Source organism: Micrasema longulum, unplaced genomic scaffold (assembly GCF_059751315.1).
Source record: "Micrasema longulum isolate JH-2025_06_02 unplaced genomic scaffold, ASM5975131v1 h1tg001613l, whole genome shotgun sequence".
In the NCBI taxonomy this organism is placed as follows: Eukaryota; Metazoa; Arthropoda; class Insecta; order Trichoptera; family Brachycentridae; genus Micrasema; species Micrasema longulum.
The window spans coordinates 364983-386629 of record NW_028278794.1 but is presented as its reverse complement, the minus strand read 5'-3'; the positions used below and the strand labels follow the sequence as shown (position 1 = coordinate 386629).

Below are 21647 nucleotides of genomic sequence, written 5' to 3'. Positions count from 1 at the left end.
AATAAGAGAGTAGTTGACATAAATGTTATTTTAATACAATTTTTTTAATCTAATTACTTAGGTCCGCCAACCTGGAAGTGAATGCGGCTGATTATTTCAATTGTTAGATTCTTATACATTCGAAGTTAGAAAAAAAAATATTTTAATAATGGAAAAGATGAATTTAATTTTAATGTAATTATTTTTTTATTAAATAATGAAATGTAAGTTTTAAGAAATGTTGGTCGATAAATAAAAGTTTATATTTCATTAATATTATATTATAAAGTCTATTGAATAAGCAATTACAATTTTTAAAAAAACCTTCACCGAATTACAACCTCCAAAAAAGTTGTGGACGTTATAATTGACTGTCATAATGATTGTCTGATCTTCTAAGGTCATAGTCTCCCAAAATCTTCTCCCAGTCTTGTATAATCTCTTAGAATCCTTCTTAATGATTGACCCCGCAGTGAATCCTTTGATATTGACATGAGAATCTGCCATCTCAATTAAAGTTGATCCAGCTTCTTTATCAACAATCAATTTCCCCATAATATTCATCACTAATACCTTAAGTAATGAAGGTATAATTACATCGTATTCTGGCCTGTCTTGAAACAATTCCAGAGACCAAGCCATTATTATAGTATGCAGCAGTTTTTCTGTAATTTTGCATGGTATTATACCCTCAATATTGAGCTTCATCTCGACTGAACAGGAAACTGGAGACTTATTCCCAAGATATGATAGTCCTGATTGTGGGTTTGATTCACCTCTAAGACCAATTTTCTTTACAATTGATAGGAGATCTCTTATCGATGACATTGCTATAATTAGTATATCAATTGGTTACTAATTAAAAATAATGATCTAATGAGATAAAGTGAATTTTGATAAATCAGAGAAAATATAAAGAAATCATATGATACACATTTAATGAGTCGTTCTTCACATACAGTTTTCTTTTACGTATATTAGAATTTCAATCTATCCACTAGTTTTTGAGAAGATCGCGGATATACGTAATTACGTGATTATACCATGTATAAATACCGGCTGAAAACACAAGCTACTTGTTTAATCACTTAAAAATTAGTGTAATCTTACTTCAAGTTTACGCTCTGGTATTGCACCTTCAACCAGCTTGCGCAGTCGACTCTTTGTTTCATAAAAGGAGGAAGCATTAAAATGCATGGAACAGATGAAACTCCAGATGTTGGGCTCCCAGTTCGACCTTTTTATTGCTGTCATCCACTTATTTGCCAACTCACGGCTTTTCGGAAATCTGAAATTAGATAGATAACCTAACCGTAAGTATTCAACTTTACTGAGTATTACAATTTAACATGGGTTAGTAGGTAATAGAAACGATATTAATGTCTAATACTTACACATTATTACGAAAGAAATCATGTTACTACACAATATTCAAGTACAATGTGGTACAGCACTAGCTCCAATGTGGAGAAGGTCTGAACCAGGGAAGGCGCGGGAACAAGTGCTTTGTGAACCCGCCTGCACGCCTCCCGCAACCTCCTGTCTCGCCCTGAGTAATTTTGTTAAAATCTGTGTTTTCTTATCAAAATATTACTTACCGATGAAAAGAAATATCATTGTTCTTTTAAGTTTGCTTCCGTGAATCGTTCTTACAGATTGGTACTGCACATTTCACCATTATAACATTAAATTAAAAAAAACAACCAGCGTGCTTGACCTTGCGTGACTAATAGTGTCACCCTTGCAATTTGAATATTGTTCAAACCCATGCTTACAGTTCTTACTCGCTAACGGGTGCTCTATAGTTATGTATACTCTAAGGTTCGTAGGATTTCACGGTTGCTGTTATCAATATGTGTCATTTTTGGGTGATCCCCGTGTAAGTTGGATTCGTTCGGACGTTTACCCTGATGATGGCTCCTGCAATGGTACACGAGGTCAACAAAAAAAGATGCATATTGAGGTACGATGGTGTTATTATTTTTATGCACTTCCATGATTCTATATTTGTAATAAAATATTACATGTCCTAACTACACATTATCAATGAAACCATTCTAAACCTCTAAAACATAATCAGACAATTTTTTCTCCAGAACATTTCATAACTTTCAGTACAAATTTGTATTTTATCATTTTTCTCATGTTTTATTTGACTTGACAATTAACATGCTTAAAAAATAGTTTCACATTAAAAAAGTTTTCATTACTTCTCAATACAGAATTATCCTAATAATTGAACTTATAATTACTGACAAAACGTCTTATTAGTTACACAACTTTTCTTCAGCCACCTCATCATAAGTATTTGAGAGCATTCAATGAGCCTCGGCCACAGATTTCTTCATATTGAAGCAGAAAATTAAAACCTCCCACTAATGATGAGAATTTGGTTCATAAACTGACATTTTCAATTAAGAATAATTTAATGATGCAGACACAAATTGACTAATGTTTCTATGAGGTTATGTTGACGGGTGGCCAAGTTACGCATGACGTTTATGATCTATTTATTTCGACCACTACTTACCGCTAAAGACATCAAAATGGTGGAAGCAATGTTGTACACTAATATGTTGTGTAAATAGCTATTAAGAGTGGTGTATGTGTATGTTAAACAAAACAGCTTTATACTTTTTGTGCCCATTGATTATGTGACTGTTGTATTGATTGGGACTGCAAAAGATCTTTAAAAGAGCTGAATTGTAAAAATAATATATCAATGTGCCTTACATTATTGTAAAAATAATTTATTAAATTAGTGATATTTAAGTCATTTATAGCCCAAAATATAAAGATATTATTTAAATATTTGTGTAATAATATGGCTGCAAAATGTCAGTTTAAAAATAATTTTCAATACACAAAACATAATTTTGTGTATTATTTAGAATAAGGAGCATGTGATCAAAATTTTTAACATTCTTTATATTTTTTTTCTTCAGTAGGTATGTTTATTTTTTATTCCAAAATATACCAATCTCAAATGAGCCAATATTTCCTTTACCTACAAAAATTGTGATTTACTCAAATATGTTTATTACGAGTACCAACATTTTATGTTAATAATCAGCCTGTTTATCTGGGCAACTAATGACTGTAATTGCGTTACGCTGTCACACAATAAAAAATATGAAAGCGCTTTTTAAAAAAATTTAGATATATTGTGACCTCATTATTGTTACTCCATATTTTGTCCACCTCCATAGAAAACTGTATAACTCAAATCTTTGTTTTCTCTAAATGACGGTTTATTTATTATATTTATAACTTAGTTTTTACTTATAACATATTTAAATTAGATTTTATTCCAGGAACATAGTATATAGGTTTTTCCTAACCTGTTATCTTGTTACAAAGTAACAAAGTGAAATTTCATGAAAATGACTAATTTACTGCATCAGGGTTTTATTCATTTTGTCCTGAGTAATTCATTAAATATTATAGTGAAAAAATACTTCAAGATATTATATCTGTACCCTGCCAAGAAAAAAAAGCATTCAACCTATTTTTGATAATAAATTACTCACTTACCAGTGATTTTAACTTAAAGTATGAAAACAAAGTATGGTGTTGGTTAATAAATTATGAAAATAGACTGAATGCTGTCAAGATAGAATCTTTTACAAATTGATGTGAAAATAAAATGTAAATACAAAATATCTGTAGTAAAATATGTAATATGGGAACATGTCATTCAAAGCAAGATAGATCTATTTCCTTACGATTAAACCTGCTTATTTAATTTACAACATTATTTTATAAATGTGTACAAATATTACATTCCCTGCATTCCTTCTATATAATATTATTATTAAACTTATATTTTACTCAACTGCAGACAGATTTTTATTTGTCTAAATAATGTACAGAATTAAGATGAATATTGAATTAATGTCAGAAAGTATACCTTAATGTGAAATAATCAAGTGAAGTGTGGAATTCCTGTACATTGACGTGGAACACAATCATGTTTATTAGAGTGGTTTAATAAGTATCCGAGATTGCCAAACTCCATGAATTTTTTCTACACCCCCCTAGTATACCTTATTTATTATTAGTTATACACTTGTTTCCTTTACATTCATACATTGTATGTAAGCAGACAGTGGTGTGGCGTTCTATAGTCTCTGACTACTCCTATGGAGAAACAGCGTGACGGTTTATGTTTTGTTGCAAACTAATAAATGAGTAAAAAAATAAAGTACTATTTTCAAATATTCAAAAAACATTGTTCTCATTGTTTTTCAATACTGCGTAGCAAAAATTTTATTTATTAAAAAATATCAATACTTAATAAAATCTTTGAATACCTACTATTACAAAATATGTCTCTAATAACTTATTTAGGATATTGTCATCATAATGTTTCTACTGGAGGGTAGGCAGGGAGGATAGAACACCATACCGCTAAAAAAAATATTTTTTTAATTCATACATCTTTTCCGTAGGTACATTTGAAATTAAAAATCAGCGACCAATTATTGTTTGGACTATTTCTTTACAAAAATTTTCATTAAAAAAGCCTTATCCGCACCTGATAGTACATAAGGCGCTGTATGGAAAAATAAATGCAGCTAATCACAATTATTTACTATATTGTAAGGCGATCAGTCTTACGCCTTAGGTTCTAGTTAAAAAATGATAAAATATTGCAGCATATTACGACCCTTCAAGCAATATTTTACTGTCGACCACCCCAGTAATCCAACCCGGGGCTTCAATCCAATGGCAAATCGTCCATATAAGCGATTATGCACAACTTACTATTATATTTTATTATCGATATTAGTGTTTTATACCAATAATATTTGTATAAAAATATTTAAATATTGATTAAACGCGGCCAGCCAGTTTCTAGTAAAAGAAATTAGCTGATTACGACAACTTATTACTCCATACAAAAGGTCACCTTATTTTCTACCTTAATATTTAAAGGCTTTTTTTCTTTTTGTAAAAATGTCTATTTTCCTTTGATAGAATATGGTTGGCATATGACCACCAGTTTTTTCATTCACCTGATTTAATGTAGAACGTGGCATCTTTCATGTATTTAAAAAAATGGTATTTAAATTTTTTGAAAAACAATATTATCTAACATGGGTCTGAATTATATATATTACTCGTGATAATTAAGCAGAAAGATAAATAAAAATATTTTTGTGAAACTTTAGCTAGGTACTTACCATAATATTATTTTGTGTGCGTTTTGCATTTCAGGATGCTAGATACTGTTCTTAACGACAGTCGTGCAGTCATCTGACAAGACAAATTTGTGTCAAATAGTGAAAAATATATTGATAGATATTATTGGTTATAGTTTTCATTAAAAAGAAGTATTTTGTCTGCAACAAATATGTGATGATGTTGTATCACACTAGCCATTTATACACTACGAGGTGGACTTTTGAGAAGTCAATTTTCTTCCAAAGGATTATTTATTAATGTCTAATCAATGCATCTAATTTTTTTATGTATACAACATAATATATATATGTGGGTATAATGATTTTTTAAGATATGTATTTGATATAGCTATTAGGAAACCACCTATGAAACATTGTAATTTAAAGAAAAAAAGTACATATTCTTGTTTTACCTGCAAAATTCGTTTAGTGATGTTTCTTTTTTAAAAGTATTTTTAATTTCTAACAAAATAAACTTAAATATTTGTTCATTGTCAAATAACATATTATTTTTCCCTTTGTTGTCAGTAAAAAAATAAGTATTAAAAAAATCTATCATCAAAAGATACATTGTTTAAATGATCTCCTTAATTTTTTTCATCTGCCAATTAATGAATATTGCAGGCGCAACAACGATATTTAGTGTTCCCTAGCTCAATTTATACTATACATTTTTAATCTTATATATACTTTATAATGGTGCTATTTAATTGTTTATATGGTTTTGGTTTTAATAATTATTATTGATTAAAATAAATAAGTGCTTTGTGACAAACCAGATGCAAAGTAAAAATTATGTAAAAAAATATATTTATGTATTCTACCTTGGGCTTGGGGATTGTCTAAGTTTTATATTGTATATAATGAATAAATATTTTTGTAATTACTTTTTTATTTTCTTTCAATTTTTTTTTAAGAACTTTCCCTGTAATTCCTTAATTATGACTTTGCACATTTGCCTACCCTTTATGAGTTTAAGGTTCGATTTGTGACAAGTTCGATATGAAATATTTATTTAAAAAGGGGTTTTTACACTACAATATTTGAGTCGTAAAATGTTACAGATGTAGAAAAATCCTCTAGAGCCAGTTTTGTAACTCTACAATTGAATTGTTATACAATATACATAATCGCAATAAACATACGAGTCCGACGAGTTTTGCAACTCACCTGAATATTTATTTTGATATTTCAACTAATGGAGTGGGATTTGTGACTCACGGTTTGATTTATTTTGTAGATTTTTCAAAACATTAAAAAACTATATTTCCACTTCCATTTTTTTTCAAAATTCGTCTTGGGCGGATTATGTAACTTCATGACTCTTCATAATGTTTAGCATAATAATTGGCACCTGAAGCGCAAGTCTGGTCGTTTTGACTTCATGCCAATGAATATGAATAAAATATGCTGTAACAAGCCAATTACAACTATTACATGAAGAACAAACAGAACATAATTAAATGCTGCAAAGACAATAAGTAATAAATATATTAAAAAACATGATCTATATTATATAAGACTAGAGCTGAGGTATGCCAATTCTTCATCCCAAACTGTGCAATAGTCTATGCTCGGTCAAAACGAAATGCTGATTATTCAGTGTATAATGCCAGTACTACCCAGCAGCCTCCCATAACGAGCGTCTTGAGTATGCCGCGGTGGACCTGGCTTGGACACATGCTGCGCATGCTTTGGGAGAACCTAAACCCAAGTTGCCTCTTCTTTAAACCCGCGGGCTTCTTTAAATCTACATTTTCTACGATGAATAAAATCAAAAGAAAACATCGCACCTGTTTGACAGATGACCATTTAGCAGCATGTTTACGAATAGCTATGTGTACTATTAATCCAACTATGACAACCTTGCTGAAAATATACAATTTCATGTTTCCAGAGCGCCCTGTGATACTACATTAATAGTTAATATTTACGAATTGTAATATTTACGAGTGAGCATATTGTTACGTCAATAAAACTAAAATAAAAGAAAATATATTTTTATTTACATACTGTTTTTATGTTTGTTTGAAGTCATCATTAATTGATGTTATTTAAATAACTGGGTTGGATAGAAGTCAAATAGTTGGTATTCGTACCATCAATGTTTATTTTCAATTTAAACCTATTTTTGGCTTTAAATGACTACTTTCAGTTTTAATAGACCACCGCCAAAAAATTTCAAAGTAGATCCCCCGTAAAATTAAAACTGGCCTACCATGATTTATAGTAGTAAGTATTTTGAAAATTCATATAAGGTCCAGATCGATCTTTGTTCTATATTTCTAATTAAGAATTTGCTTTATTTCAACATAGGAATAATTACCCCTTTACAATTGGTGCAACACTTTTCTCATAAAACAGTGCTGGGCATACTAGATATGATTGAGACTAAATTGCAGAAGCATATTCTGGATGAGAACTACATAGTGTGCTGTAAAGTGTTTTAATGGTATTAATATTCTTGAAGTCTATCTTCATTCTGTTGGTGTAACCAAAAAGTTTAAGCGATTTGTTTACGATTTTACTATCTGAAGTTCTTTATTAAAGAATCCATTGAAAGGGAATTATTATTTAGTTAGTTAGTAATTAAATTGAATACGTTTTTTTCATCCAGAGAAATTATTTTCCATTTGTCAATTTTAAATTGAATGTCAGTTGATATTGTACCATTCACGAAAATAATTTATATCCTATTGAAAATATTTTCAAACTTAACCTGCAAGGAATTTTGGCACTTTTGTTAATTATAATCCTTGGGGATTTTTTCCTGAGGAAATAAATTCTACTAGATTGAGGCGTATCCATATTTTCCTCCCAAAAACTTTGCAACCTAGAGTATGCCGATGACTATGATTCAGTTAGGGGTCTCCATCAAGTCACTGTTGATAGACTAAATAGGCACTTCGCCAACAATATTTTTTTATACAACAATTTATACATGGGGCTTTGTACAATAAAGTACCTTTTAAGAGAAAGAGTTTTGAAAATATCTCAAAGAAGAATTTTGGGTGTGCAGTGGTTTTACTTTAAAAGAAATAATAAATGAGAACGAACTCAGAAAACTCCGGTGATAACTGTCATCAAACAGAGGCAATATGGCTGACTGGGTTGTATATAGTACTGCGGATGCTTCATGAGAGCCTTAACCACGCTTACCTTGTTTGCAAGGCATAAGGTTCTTGACATCCTGGACATCCGCTGCTGACTATTTGTCGGTAGTTTATGTCAGAACTACGGGATGTTAACCTTACTTGGGAGGACGCACAGGAGTTGGCAGTGAACGGAAAGGCTTGGTGACTGTTTGACATGGAACGATGATAACGTATCATGAGAAAACGTAGATTTATTTGGAAATTTTATTAATTTATATTTTTTTAAATTCCATTTATATAGGTATTTATTATATTTTATTTCTAGTGTGATGTTTTAGTTTATGTTGTACCTATTACTGTTATTTTAAAATAATATTTTTTGTAACTTATTAATATTTTGCATTATTGCTGATTTATTTTGGGAATCTTTTTTTCGTTTTCGAATGCAAAAAACAAGAATCATTGATTATAAATTAAATAAAGCGCCAATCGCTAATCACTGTTAGTTTTGACAGTGTTGCTATATAGAATTCCATCATATGTTCTTTAATCGCGAATCTATGTCACTCGCTTTTTATGTACTAGTTAACGTGTTCAAAATAAGTTTTCTCAATATATTTACAATTATAATTAATTGAAAATTAATGCAAATCATTATTCTGTTATTTTTTATCGTGTTTTCAGAAAAATTTCGTCAGAGAAACCAATGACGCTTTTTTTCGCACTGGTCATACTGGTGGCCACATCAAGACTGGGCCTGGCGTGAAGTGACCCTGTTTTACTGTTACTAATTAACAATATCGTTCGTAAAAGGTTTTTTGCTACGTAATAGGACCCTGGAAAGTGTTTGTTAATGGTCTATAAGCTAAATATTTACCATGGAGAAGCCTACATCGAGTGAATCCCTTGGGTGTGGCTCGAGCCAATCTTCGGAAATAACACTAAACATACAAACAACTACGGGAGGAAACTTCTCCATAACCGTGGAAAATAATTATACTGTCGATCAGCTCAAGAAAATTATTTCGAAGAAGCTCAAAGTACCCAAGGATCGCATTTGCTTGCTTCATCGAGAAAGGTGACGATATTATGTGCTTATAGGTTCCGATTACGTTTCATTTTAATTACCTAAGTATGTATGATGTATTTGACAATCTATTTCATTGACTGCCTTGCGCTTTTGAAACATTGTTATCCATATCGATTCTAATGTTATTTTTCGCCTTCGTTTAGGCAATTAAGGGATGGACTACTGAAAGATAACGGCCTTATGGATGGCTCGAGGGTTATCTTACTCCCCAGTGTAGAAACGGGATTGCTGGTAAGTGTTATCGAGTGATACCATAATATGATACCGTAGTGACTCGCTCTTCAGACTTGTGACAATCCGTAATCGTTTTACAAAAAAATAATTAATTACACTTGTCTTGTGCCAATTTTTCTGCCTTCAACTTCTAGTGTCTGTGGGTGTACAAAAAAACCTACGCATTATGTACTTCCAAAAAAATTTACAGATTTCACATAAGTTTAGTTTTACACTAATTATTTTCTGAATTTCATAAAAGTTATATTTAAATATCGAGGCTTTACTGACATAATGCATTAAGTCATTAAAACAAGTTGCGGGAAAATCGCATTTAAATCTTTTTCATTCTTTCAACGCATTATTTCTCCCACAATTTTCTTTTTTTTTTTTTTTTAAAGCTTTAAAAGAGTAATTTTTATTCTAGGCATAGCATAAAATTTGAAATCAACATCTTGCACTCATATTCAAAAATATTTTAAATATATCGAGGCTATACTGACAGAATACTAATGTATAAGAAATATATAATATAAAGACTGTTGACTTAATAGTCAACAGTCTTTATATATTTCAAATATGTTTAAATATAGGTGCAAGATGTTAATTTCAAATTTTATGCTATGTCTAGAATAAACATTACTCTTTTAAAGCTTTAAAAAAAAATTGTGGGAGAAATAATGCATTGAAAGAATAAAAAAGCTTTAAATGCGATTATCCCGCAACTTGTTTTAAAGACTTAGTGCATTCTGTCAGTAAAGCCTCGATATTCAACTTCAGCCAGATATCACTGCAAATAATTATGAATATGCAATAAAATGCTAAGCTTTTGAAACAAAAAGTATCTAAACCTAATCTAATTTTATTTTTTTTGACTTCTTTAAATCTGTAAATTAATTTCATTTATTTAGAAAGAGGGGGAGGGTTTAGTTAAATGTTGACTAATGTAAAAGATTGATGGCTAAAAATTTCAATTAAAAAAGTCACTTATATACTGCTCGCAATAGTGGCAATGGGCTACTGCTATTTGTTGCTTCCTTACAGTGTAACCAAGCTCCTTAGTCGGGTTTACTGATTTTTATATGTTTATTCCACAGACGCAGCGTCCAGAGAGTTCCGTAATGCAAGCTTTAGAATCCCTAAATGATTCTCAAGTAAATGACTTTTTGAGCGGAAAATCACCATTAAACCTTACAATGCGTTTAGGAGATCACATGATGCTTATTCAACTCCAACTTTCTACTCTGAATCCAATATCCAATACCCTGGCTGGCCTGAGTGCCGTGCGCACTGCAGCTTCCGGTAGTAAGCAGCGCACATTCCTGAGCCCTCCACGCCCTTCCAACAAAGATTCACCTACGGCTGATACAGAAGATGATTCTATCATGCATCCCAAGAGCCCTTCCAGCGCTCCTATCGATACGGAAATCGCAGAACCACCTACAGCTGCCAGTACCAGTAAGATGGAAAATACGTCGTTAGATCCTCCTAACAATATCACCGCCAAAAAAGAGGAGTCTTCAATTTCTAATTGTGGAAACAAAGCAACATCGAGTCCTGTAAAGAGTGCGGATGACCTTAAATCTTTTTTGAGAAAACAAGACATCGAAACTCTTCAAAATGCATTTGAAATTTTTAAATCCTTAGCTGAAATGCAAGAGGATATGGATAAAGATTCGGATGATTCCATAAATGATTCTAATGACCAATCACAAAGCAGTTCCACCAACTATTCTTTCGCAACCGAGAACAGTACTGTAGATTCTTCAAATTCCTCCAGCGCTGATATCAGTTTTGAAGAGCAATCCCCTATTAAATCGCTCTCTAATCTAGTTTCAAGTCCTTTAAAGACATCTCTCCAATCCAATTATGCCCCTGTTTCTACACCTCTATCTGAACCTGAAGGTTGTATTGAGATGGAAGATAAACCTCCTCCTAGTGTCGTGGTGCCCTCTAAATTTGTCCCCTTACCGAGTTCCTTGAAGAATAATTTAATCGAAAGCTTAGTGGAAATTGATCCTGATCAAAACAAAGCTGCCGCAATGAATCCTGTGATTACAGACCCTATTGCAGCTAACCTTACTTCCTGCCTTTGCTCAAAGTTGAATCCAGATTACAATTGCTCCACTAACTGCCACTCTACAGGTCATGCTATTTCTAAAGAAGATAATCCCCACAAAATATTGATGGAAACTGATGTCAATGATGATGATCTCTTGCTACAGGGGGACGCTTGTTCCAAATCTCATTCTGGTAATTCTAATCTAAATGAATTGTTATTGGAAAATTCTGAAATTATCCCAGATATGGTTTGTAAAATAGAACCGAACAAAGAGGCTGCAAGCGTTCAAACTTCCAACCCACATGATGTTTCAGAAACATCCAAGAATAAAAGACTTCACTATCTTTTGCACAAAACTTCCAAAAATAGTAACATTAACAAACAAAAAGCCTTCATGCAATCATTAGTCAGCAAACATCTCAAGAAAAAGATGCAGCAGAATCCCAGTACTTCCGGCAATATCAATCCCAAGATTTTAACACAGCCTTCTACTTCTACACGGAATGATTTCTCGCATTCTGGGTACTTGAGCAATCACTTTGAGAACTTAAGTGAACCCTCCACATCACACTGCTCTAAAGAAACATCGGTATTCCGTGTGCCAACTGCTCCTGTTCCTAAGAAAGTAGAAAAACCCCCACTTCTGTCTGCGTCGGCTTCTGATACCAAAGCGCTCATCGAGGCATCTAAAAATCTCACTCAAACTCTGAAGAAATTATCCAAAGAAGTTCTAACGAGTAAAGTGGACTTAACCAACGAAGAAAATGCAAGAGCCAAGATAGGACAGGGGGCAGTAATTGAATCCATGAAACATCATGGAAAAGGAATTTACTCTGGAACCTTTTCTGGCACATTAAATCCGGCTCTTCAAGATAGGTAATTTTTTTTCTGTTGTATTAATTCACTCCACTAATGTAATTATTAAACTATTAAAATTAAAAAATTCTAATCTCAATACAATGGTTGTCTATAGTAAATATTAGTATACAACCACGTACCGACTTTTTATGTCTACCAGCTTCGTGACATATCCGTCTCTTTGTCAGGACACTCACTACACTAATATGCAAACTCCCCGTAGTACACATAGTATTTACAAAAAATACATAAATTACATGCAGAGTTAAATGTGATGCAAACACCATCATGTCCAAACATGCACAAAAATAAAGTTAATAATATTTTATGGTATGTATGTGTATGTAAGAATGGGTGGAGGTGGGGGTTAAGGAAGAAGAGGAGCTAGGAGGTTGAAAGTTACACGATTGGCTAATTTTTAAACCAAAAAGTGGTCTAAATTGAAAAGATATTTGATATTTGACTGATTTACCTTTTTAATGTGAAACAACTCCATATTATTTAATTAGGAGTTAAAATTTTTACATTCAAATACTAAAAAAGGTCTTAAATGCAATAACATGGACGTGTTTCACATTAAAAAATCTTTGAAAAATAATATTCCCTTAATAAATAAAAAAAAAAAAAATTCCATATAGCCCACTTTTTAATTAAAAAATTAGCTAATCGTGTAACTTTCAACCTCCTAGCCCCTCCCCTTCCCAAACTCTCACCCTCACCTATTCTCCAACATACCACTTATCACTATTAACCAAATTTTATTGCATGTTTGGACATGGTGTTGTTTGCATCCCCTTTAACTCTCCATATAATTGATGTAGTTTTTCGTAAATATATACGGTGATGGTAAAGGTGAAAGTGTATTTTAGTATTTGCACGTTGGTATAGCGAGTGTCCTGATGAAGAGACGGATACGTCTCGAAACCGCTATACATGATAAGTCGGTAAGTGGTTATATACTAATATTTACTAACATTAGTTCAAATGTTTGTCTACAAAATTAATGTTTTAAACATAAATAGTATGTATGTTTTAAGTAATTGTGTATGTATGTCATTCGTGAAATTATTTTTAGGTTTGGGCGGCCGAAACGTGATATTTCCACTATAATTCATATTCTAAATGATTTGCTCTGTGCTACACCTCCGCAGTATCGACGTGGAGCACGGATTACATTTGAGCCAACACACACTTCTACATCTGATTCTTCAGCTCGTACAAAACAGGTTAGCTTATCTACCTACCCTATCTCAGGTGGTGGTGAAGACCACTACTCGGTAATTGTTTAATCTGTGCATTTTCTTTTCTATGAACTGGATTTTTAATAATTTAAAACAATATAATAAAAAACTGCATTTGGCAGGGTCTCTTGTTACAAGTTGAATACTTATCTTTGGCCTCCACATAGCGTACATGAATACAAAACATATTGATTAAATCCCAACATCAATTTACGGGGTCATAACTGGAAGCTCTATCGTCCCCGATCCATCCTCAATCCTGATCCAGACCAGCGAAGCAAAAGAATCGATGTCTAATACCCTAAATTGCGTGTCAACATGGACAGAAGAGTATGGTTTACTTATAAACCCATCTAAAACACAAATTATGTTTGCGGGTAGTCGAAGATTGCTCAGTAAGTTAGACGTATCTTTACTTAATCTTCTTAATGTCAATGGTACCAATATCCAATACAAGAAATCTATAAAAAAATTACGAGTACTAATGGATGAACATCTATGCTGGTGAGCTCATACTAATGAATTAAGCCGCAAAATATTTTTCAGTCTACACTCACTTAGAAGGTTGCAAAAATTCTTACCCATTAATACTAAATGTACTCTCATACAAGCATTACTACTACCCATTCTAAATTACGCTGATGTTTCCATGACTGATTTAAGCTGTGAGCAACTCAATAAATTTAAACGACTTCAGAATACATGTATAAGGTATATTTTTGGTCTTAGGAAATATTGCCACATTTCTGATTATCGCAAGCAGTTGAAATGGCTCAAAATTAGACAACAAAGAGACTATCACTTCTGTTCAATGTACTTCATAGTCCTAACGCTCCAATATACCTCCGTGAAAAATTTCAACGCTTATCAGTTCATGGTTTACCTCTTCGTTCTAATTCTCAAAGCACTCTCTTAATACCCTTCCACAATTTCTCTTTCTTCTCAAACTCATATAGTGTCCATGCGGCTCGACTGTGGAATCATCTCCCATCCACCATCAAAGATGTTACTACAGTATATCTGTTTAAATCACATCTGAAGAAACATCTCCTTTCTCTTCCTTAAATCTCTCCCCCTTTCTGTTTCCTCTATTTTCCTTTTTCTCATTGAGTAATGATTTTGATTTAAGATAATTTATACACAAATACATTTATTTCTATTTTTATATATCTTTAGCTTTTTTATTTTCTATTAAATATGTTTTGTAACTTGAATTATAAAAATAAAACTTTTATTTTATTGGTTGGTAGGAAGAAATTGCCATTATGTACAAAAAGTTAAATAAAAAAAAGAAACTTCCTTTCACACTGGAATAAATTTACAAGCATAGTTGTCGATTCCATTTTGGTAAACCAGTTCAAAAACAATTTGGATACTTTTTTGAAGGAAGGAACACAAATAAAAGCAATACTAGAGATATAAGCATACCGGCAAAGCCTGCTTGCCTATAACAATTTATAATAATATTATTTGTTTAGCCCTGGTACCTTTTATTAATTACCCGTTCATTGGAAATGTGTAGAAGGAATACAGCATTTATTAGTGGAAATTAATCTTTTTTAACATTGATCTGAGGTGTATGTAATTTGGAACAAATTGATTTATGCTTATAGCGGGACAGTCGCCACCAAAGGCACGCTGCGGGAAGGGAGTGTACAGGCCAGAGCTGCTCGTGCAGCAAGTGTAGCGGGGTGTGCCCCTACGGAGAATGTGACGGGCACTACCCCGTCCCACCCTCCTCACGCTGCAGCTGCGGCTCTTCTGCCCCCAGCAACAAGTGCCGCACCTGCTCCCACAAGGATGAGCGCAGTGACTGCGAGCGATGCCACACAGCCAATGCGTTAGCCTTGGACAATTCCAAAACCAAATGCAAGTTGGACAACCTGCGAATGATCATGCGACAAAAGAAACAGCGGCGGGAGATGAGAAAGATGAAAGCGGCACCCTACTCTGCAGGTGGTAGTACAAGTGTCCCCGCTGAAGCCGCTCCTCTGATTGCTGAAGAGATAGAAACTCTAGCGTAGCCACTAACTCTCTGTTACTCGGAAGTTATACCGGAATTCAAAAATTCCGAATAATTTATGTTTTGCTTTATTTTTAAAAACATTATTTTATAAATTATTTTGGTAAAAATCCATAAATTTACTGTCTTGTATGATATTATATGAAATAAATTTAGTGTATAACTTCGGACATTCTAAATTACATACTATCACTTACTGGAACATGCTGTAACATTTATTATTCTTGATACTGTAATTGTTGAGGACTTTACAGACTGTATTCTAGTCAGTTGCCTAATGCTAAACATTATTTGCAATTATTCTAATAAATAATAAGCTTTTTATGGAATCCATTATAATAAATTATTGCAAATCTCAAATTCCTCATTGTTTTTTCACCATTATGTGAAAATGAAGATATATTGACTGTAAACATACTACATATATTTATGAATTTCAATGAGATTAATTTTGTTATTGTACATATTGTAAAATCCTTGGGTTTTCATCAATTTATGAATTACTTCAATTTAAACATATTCACCTTAACCACAAAATTTTTATACATTTTAAAATGTTTAATGCATATTTTATAGAAAGATTATATTATACCTTGATTTTATAAGTACGTACATATATCCCGGGATAATTACTACACTAGATCGCTTCAAAATCAGCATTTGTGAGTTACCCACCAAAAACCCTTTTTTTGTCCACCGTGAATGCTACAAAAAGACAAGTCATCATTTAAATCATCATAATATGATTTTAAGTAGCATTCATGGAGGAAGATACAAAAATGTGTTTCTAGCGGGTAACTCACAAATGCTGATTTTGAAGTTACCTAGTTTTAGTAATTACCCCACGATATTTTGTTTACTGAATCTTTTTATAAGAAAATATTGGAAAGTTACAATTTCCTTATTAAATTGTGCAAATGGTGATATCAATTTCAATCAAAATATTCCCTGTTCTTCTTTCCTTGCATAATTTATAGTAGACATACATAATTATATGTATATAATTAAACCTTTAAAAAAATAATTATGTTCATATGACTGGAAATAACATGCATAAGTATAAAGAATTCAAAATTATAACAATATTAATTGAATTATTTTTGTCCGAAGGACCTTTTTTTACGAAGTGTTACGAGAGTTTATGTGATATTATTTTAATGAGTTTAAATGAATATATTGTTGTGGCTCTTCTTTTTATCAAGTTCTTGGCTATCTCATCCCGGTGAACCTAATGATTGTCAATTAGGACATCTGAAAAGTAATTTTTTTTTTTTTTTAATTTTCTTTATGTGGCATGTCAGGTACTCCTGACATCGATTATCTCTTGAGAGAATGTGTCCCTGTCTCGGGCAGCTCTAAGGTGACAATTTCTAAAACACACTGCTCAGTGAAGGTCCAAAACAGCAAATCAGATCCATTCCAGACGCAAAACGGTCTAAGGCAAAGTGATGCACTGGCATGCCTGTTGTTTAATATTGCTCTAGAAAAATCAATGCGAAATGCAGGGGTAGAAACAACGGGAACTACTTTTAGAAAGACCGCCCAGATATTAGCCCATGCAGGTGACCTAGACTTAATCTCCAGAAGTATCCCGGGATTAAAATATGATTTTTTAAAGCTAGAGATGGCTGCTGGTGACATGGGTTTTAAAATAAATACATCTAAGACTAAATATATGTTAGGAAGGAAGTCATAAATTAATTATGCACAGCGGGAAATTGACGTTGGGTTACCACACCACCACATAGGCAATGTCAAAAATATTCTAATAATTATAGCACGGCTATTGGCAGTAAACAGATGCAATTATGGCTTGTTTGAACATCTGGGATCCAAATTGATCTCTAGAAAAACTAAGACCATTATTTACAAAACTTCTCAGACCGGTCATTGCATATGGTGCCGAATGCTTGGTTATGACCAGAAGATATGAAAACATGGTATTAGTATTTGAAAGAAAAATATTAAGGAAGATATTTGGTGCTGTCAACCAAAACAGAGTGTGGAGGAGATGGTTTGATCATTAATTAAACGCACTATATAGCGAACCCAGCGTTGCACAATTCATAAAAATAATATCACAATGGTTGGGCCATGGGCACAGAATGAATGATAATCATACCCCCAAAAAAATATTTTTATTTTTTCGGAAGGCTGACCAAAATTAAGATGGCTTGATAATGTGAAAAATGACATAAGAGCAGTTGGCCTGACGAACTGGACAAGAGCCGCAGGGGGGAATGGAGACAGATTCTGGAGGAGGCCAGGCCTTACAACAGGCTGTGGCGCCACTGACGATGAAACTCTTGTAACACTTGGTAAAACAGGTCTTTCATACAAAAATAATTCAATTACTGGTATTATAATTTTGAATTCATTATTAGTATAAATGCATTAAATATTATAATTAAGATACCAGTCTTTCCAAATTTATGGATTTAAGTATCACTCTTCTTTTATTTCTGTAATGAAAACAATTTCTTTTATTTTTACAATGAACTTTCATGAAGAATTTTTACTAAAAAACTCTAACATTTACTTATTTTTATTCATATATTGTATTTACACAGGTAGTGTATTAAGACATTTGTACAACTTTTTGTCTACAACACATTTTGTGGCCTATGGATCCACTGTTTTTGAAGTGATATTGTCAGGTTTCTGGCACAAGTTGGTAACTATACATTTTCAAAAAATGAGATGGATTTATAACTAGCAACAAATAAACTTTGTTTAAAAGGCAAATAAAAATATGTCATACTTTATAAATACAAAAAATAATGTTTTATTAGTGAGATGTTATATTCCGCAATTAGTGAAATGTTAGTCACCGGTTTGTGCCAAAAACCCGACAATATGATATATTTCATTGATCCAGAAATATGTTACATTTCTCAACTTTATAAAATCTAATATGGGCTAGAGCAATTTATCCAGCAAAGGTTTTTTTCCATTTCTGTTTTGATATTGATCGATTCTATTTCTTTAGTAGTGCTATTAATTTCCAGTATGTCATAGTTGCACAAGTTCGTCATGATAGTAGGAACAACGACACATGATTTTTTTCTAACTTTACATGAAAGCGATTTAAATTCTTTTTCGTCACAACTTTACAAGTTTGAAATTTGGTACTTGGGTCAGTTATGCATATATTATTTTTTTCAAACTTGGAATATAAAGCCTTTATATAACCTTTTCAAGATCAAATATAAAAGAAAGTCAATGTTGCATTCTTCGCACATCTGTCATTGTTCTACTATCACGACGAGTTATGTAAGCGCTGTACTGAAATATATGAACTAAAACAGCTAGTGTTTTCGTTGTTATTATTTTGATGATATATTTTTATGGTCTGTTGCGTAACTGATTTCTTTTATGTTTTACATATTTATTTTATCTTCCCGGGTTTTTTTATTGTTACATCTGCTGATAAGAGAAAATTATAAAAAAATCTTGCATTTAAAAAAATCTACAATACCTTTAACTTATGTATATCTCAGAGTATGTATTAATCAACTTGTAAGATTAGAATTAGACGCTGTAATATTTAGCTACATATTTGAAAGCAAAACTCTGCTTTTCTACCTAAAACTATTGGGATAATATTATCCTTTCTTGTTTCAAACCTTATATCTCTTGTAAATACATACTTAGAACTGTTTTTTCGGAGCTGCGAATTAACCATAATGTCGTACTTTGCCACTGCTGTATTCTGTGTATTGTGATTTTGTATTTTAGTGCTTCTGTAACTAAATTTTATTTTGCCTTATGTGTTATTTACACTATCTCGGTAAATAAGTTTTTATGTCGGACTGAAGTGTTGAATGGACATTATATAAGTGAAGGTTTAAATGCAGAAATCTGTTTGGTAATGTATTTAGCAAATTCCAAGTTATCTATTCTTGTAGGAAACACCACTATATTTTAATTGTATAATAAAAAATATTCAAACACAATATTTGATTTACATAAACAATTGCATACTTTTTAGAAACTTTTTTTCCAAGATCATAATTGAAAAAGATAAATATACATGGGATCAATTTGAACATTGTTTTATTGTACATCTTTAATATTAACATCTTACTCTTGGCCCATGATATGATGTGGACAAATTGCGTATATTATTCAAAGTGATATTGATTGAAATTCATTAACATAATAATATATGTTTTCTGGTATGTTAAAAGATCCAAGTCAGAGGAAACTCAATTTAATAAATACCAACCTATTAGCCCTTCGTACGTTCTTAAATTTACTGTCCACAGCGTGATGGTGTTACCACACATACAATCCTGGGTTAAATTCCTAACAGGATCAACATGAAATGTACACATATTTAAAAAAAATATATATCACTAATATTTTGTAGTTTCTCTGGACTGGCATTTCAAATGTATATACATATTGTATATATAAATAAATATACAAGGCAATAACAAACAGTTTATTTAGCATATTCTTTAAGCTACATACATGCGTTAGGGTGTTTAATAAGTAAAATATTGTTTTGCAAAATTGAAGATTTCTATTTAGCCTCAATTACATAAATAAAAAGTATTATTGCGGTAAGATAACGATACCCCGTGTCGGCTTGAGATCAAACTTTAACCTAAGAACTTATACTGGGAATACTATGGAATGATTTTTAAATGTACTTTTTTTTGTAAATAAGTCATCAATTTATTAAATGCATATATTTATTACTATTTTACATTAAAAGAAACATTATTGTACATATTTTGTTTTCAATGTTTGCTTTATGCTATTCGTATAGACCTTTCTGTGTTCTTGAACGCAACGTAATAAAAACAGCTTTTGTACGTCAACTGTAATCAAACCATGAAAGTGTTGTATCAATTTTGACACTTTTTTAGGTTTATTGTTCGCTGCTCATCTAAGCATCGAGACCGTATCTTGGGGTCTAGAAACGAAGTATTGTTCTAAATTTGTTGCAACAGTTAGGGAACACATTTTTGAGAAGGTAATATGGAAGTCTAGGCATTAACCGGGCTTATGACCGGACATTGGCTGGTTTATGTGACCACTTTACACTGTGTAACATTTACCATTCTACCTGTATTTAAACATCCACATTTCCTCAACTCTTCCATTTGTTGACTTTTGTGAAGTAAAAGAGCTGAAACCTTTATCATGTGGGTGAAAATCATCCGGCTGAACCGATTCACCTACTAGGCAATGCGTGAAAACAATTTTCAAATTTTTATACTTCTTATACCAGTTAGTTTAATCAACAATCTTTTGAGTATGTCCAAATGTTGGCAAACAGGCTGTATTTCCTCCGTAGGGATTAATTTAGATCTAAATTTGTTGCAACAGAAAGGGAAAACTTATTTCCATATTATCTTCTCAAAGATGTTTTCTCTGTTGTAACAAATTTAGATCTAAATAACTCCCTAGGGAGGAACTCCAGCCTGTCTGCAAACATTTGAACTCATAACATTGTTGAAACATTATTCGCCCATAAAGCCTTCTTTAATGAATGTAGAGACATTCTAAAACTATCATCAATTTTAAATCGTAAGAATAATGACTTGCTTTTGACTGATTTTTTGAAAATTTACAAAGTCAATGTTTGAAACTAACCACAAAGTTCTTCCGTCAATGGAATGTATCGCTTCATGAGAAGTGAAAACCCATGGGTTGAGAAATTTTTGTTATTTTAATTTGCTACCAATTTTATTATTTTTGTTTCTTGATTCACATTATCATCAAAAAGTGACGAGACTGCTACTTCATGAGTCAAATACCATAAATGCTGACTAAACAGATGTTTACAGATAAAGCAGTATTCGAAATACATTTTTGTAACCTTTCAAAGATTTCAAAAAGCACAAATATTTGTAGGGTGATTTGACTGCCAAGATACATTGAAGCCA

The 21647-nt window shown here is 32.1% G+C and overlaps 1 protein-coding gene and 1 long non-coding RNA gene across 2 annotated transcripts; one reads left to right on the top strand and one right to left on the bottom strand.

Annotated features, from left to right (window-relative positions):
- Positions 1-453: 453 nt before the first annotated feature.
- LOC148274636 (uncharacterized) lies at positions 454-8367 on the bottom strand. The gene is made up of 2 exons (XR_015824248.1): positions 8325-8367; positions 454-6575 (listed from the first exon to the last, which is right to left on the bottom strand). It is a non-coding gene; the product is annotated as an uncharacterized LOC148274636 (long non-coding RNA).
- Positions 8368-8973: 606 nt separating this feature from the next.
- stx (ubiquitin-like domain-containing protein stuxnet) lies at positions 8974-15949 on the top strand. Its single transcript, XM_088236847.1, has 5 exons — positions 8974-9338; positions 9494-9581; positions 10661-12501; positions 13559-13709; positions 15338-15949. Exons 1-5 carry the CDS (start codon positions 9139-9141, stop codon positions 15746-15748), a joined length of 2691 nt encoding a protein of 896 aa, XP_088092973.1. The 5' UTR covers positions 8974-9138; the 3' UTR covers positions 15749-15949.
- Positions 15950-21647: the final 5698 nt, after the last annotated feature.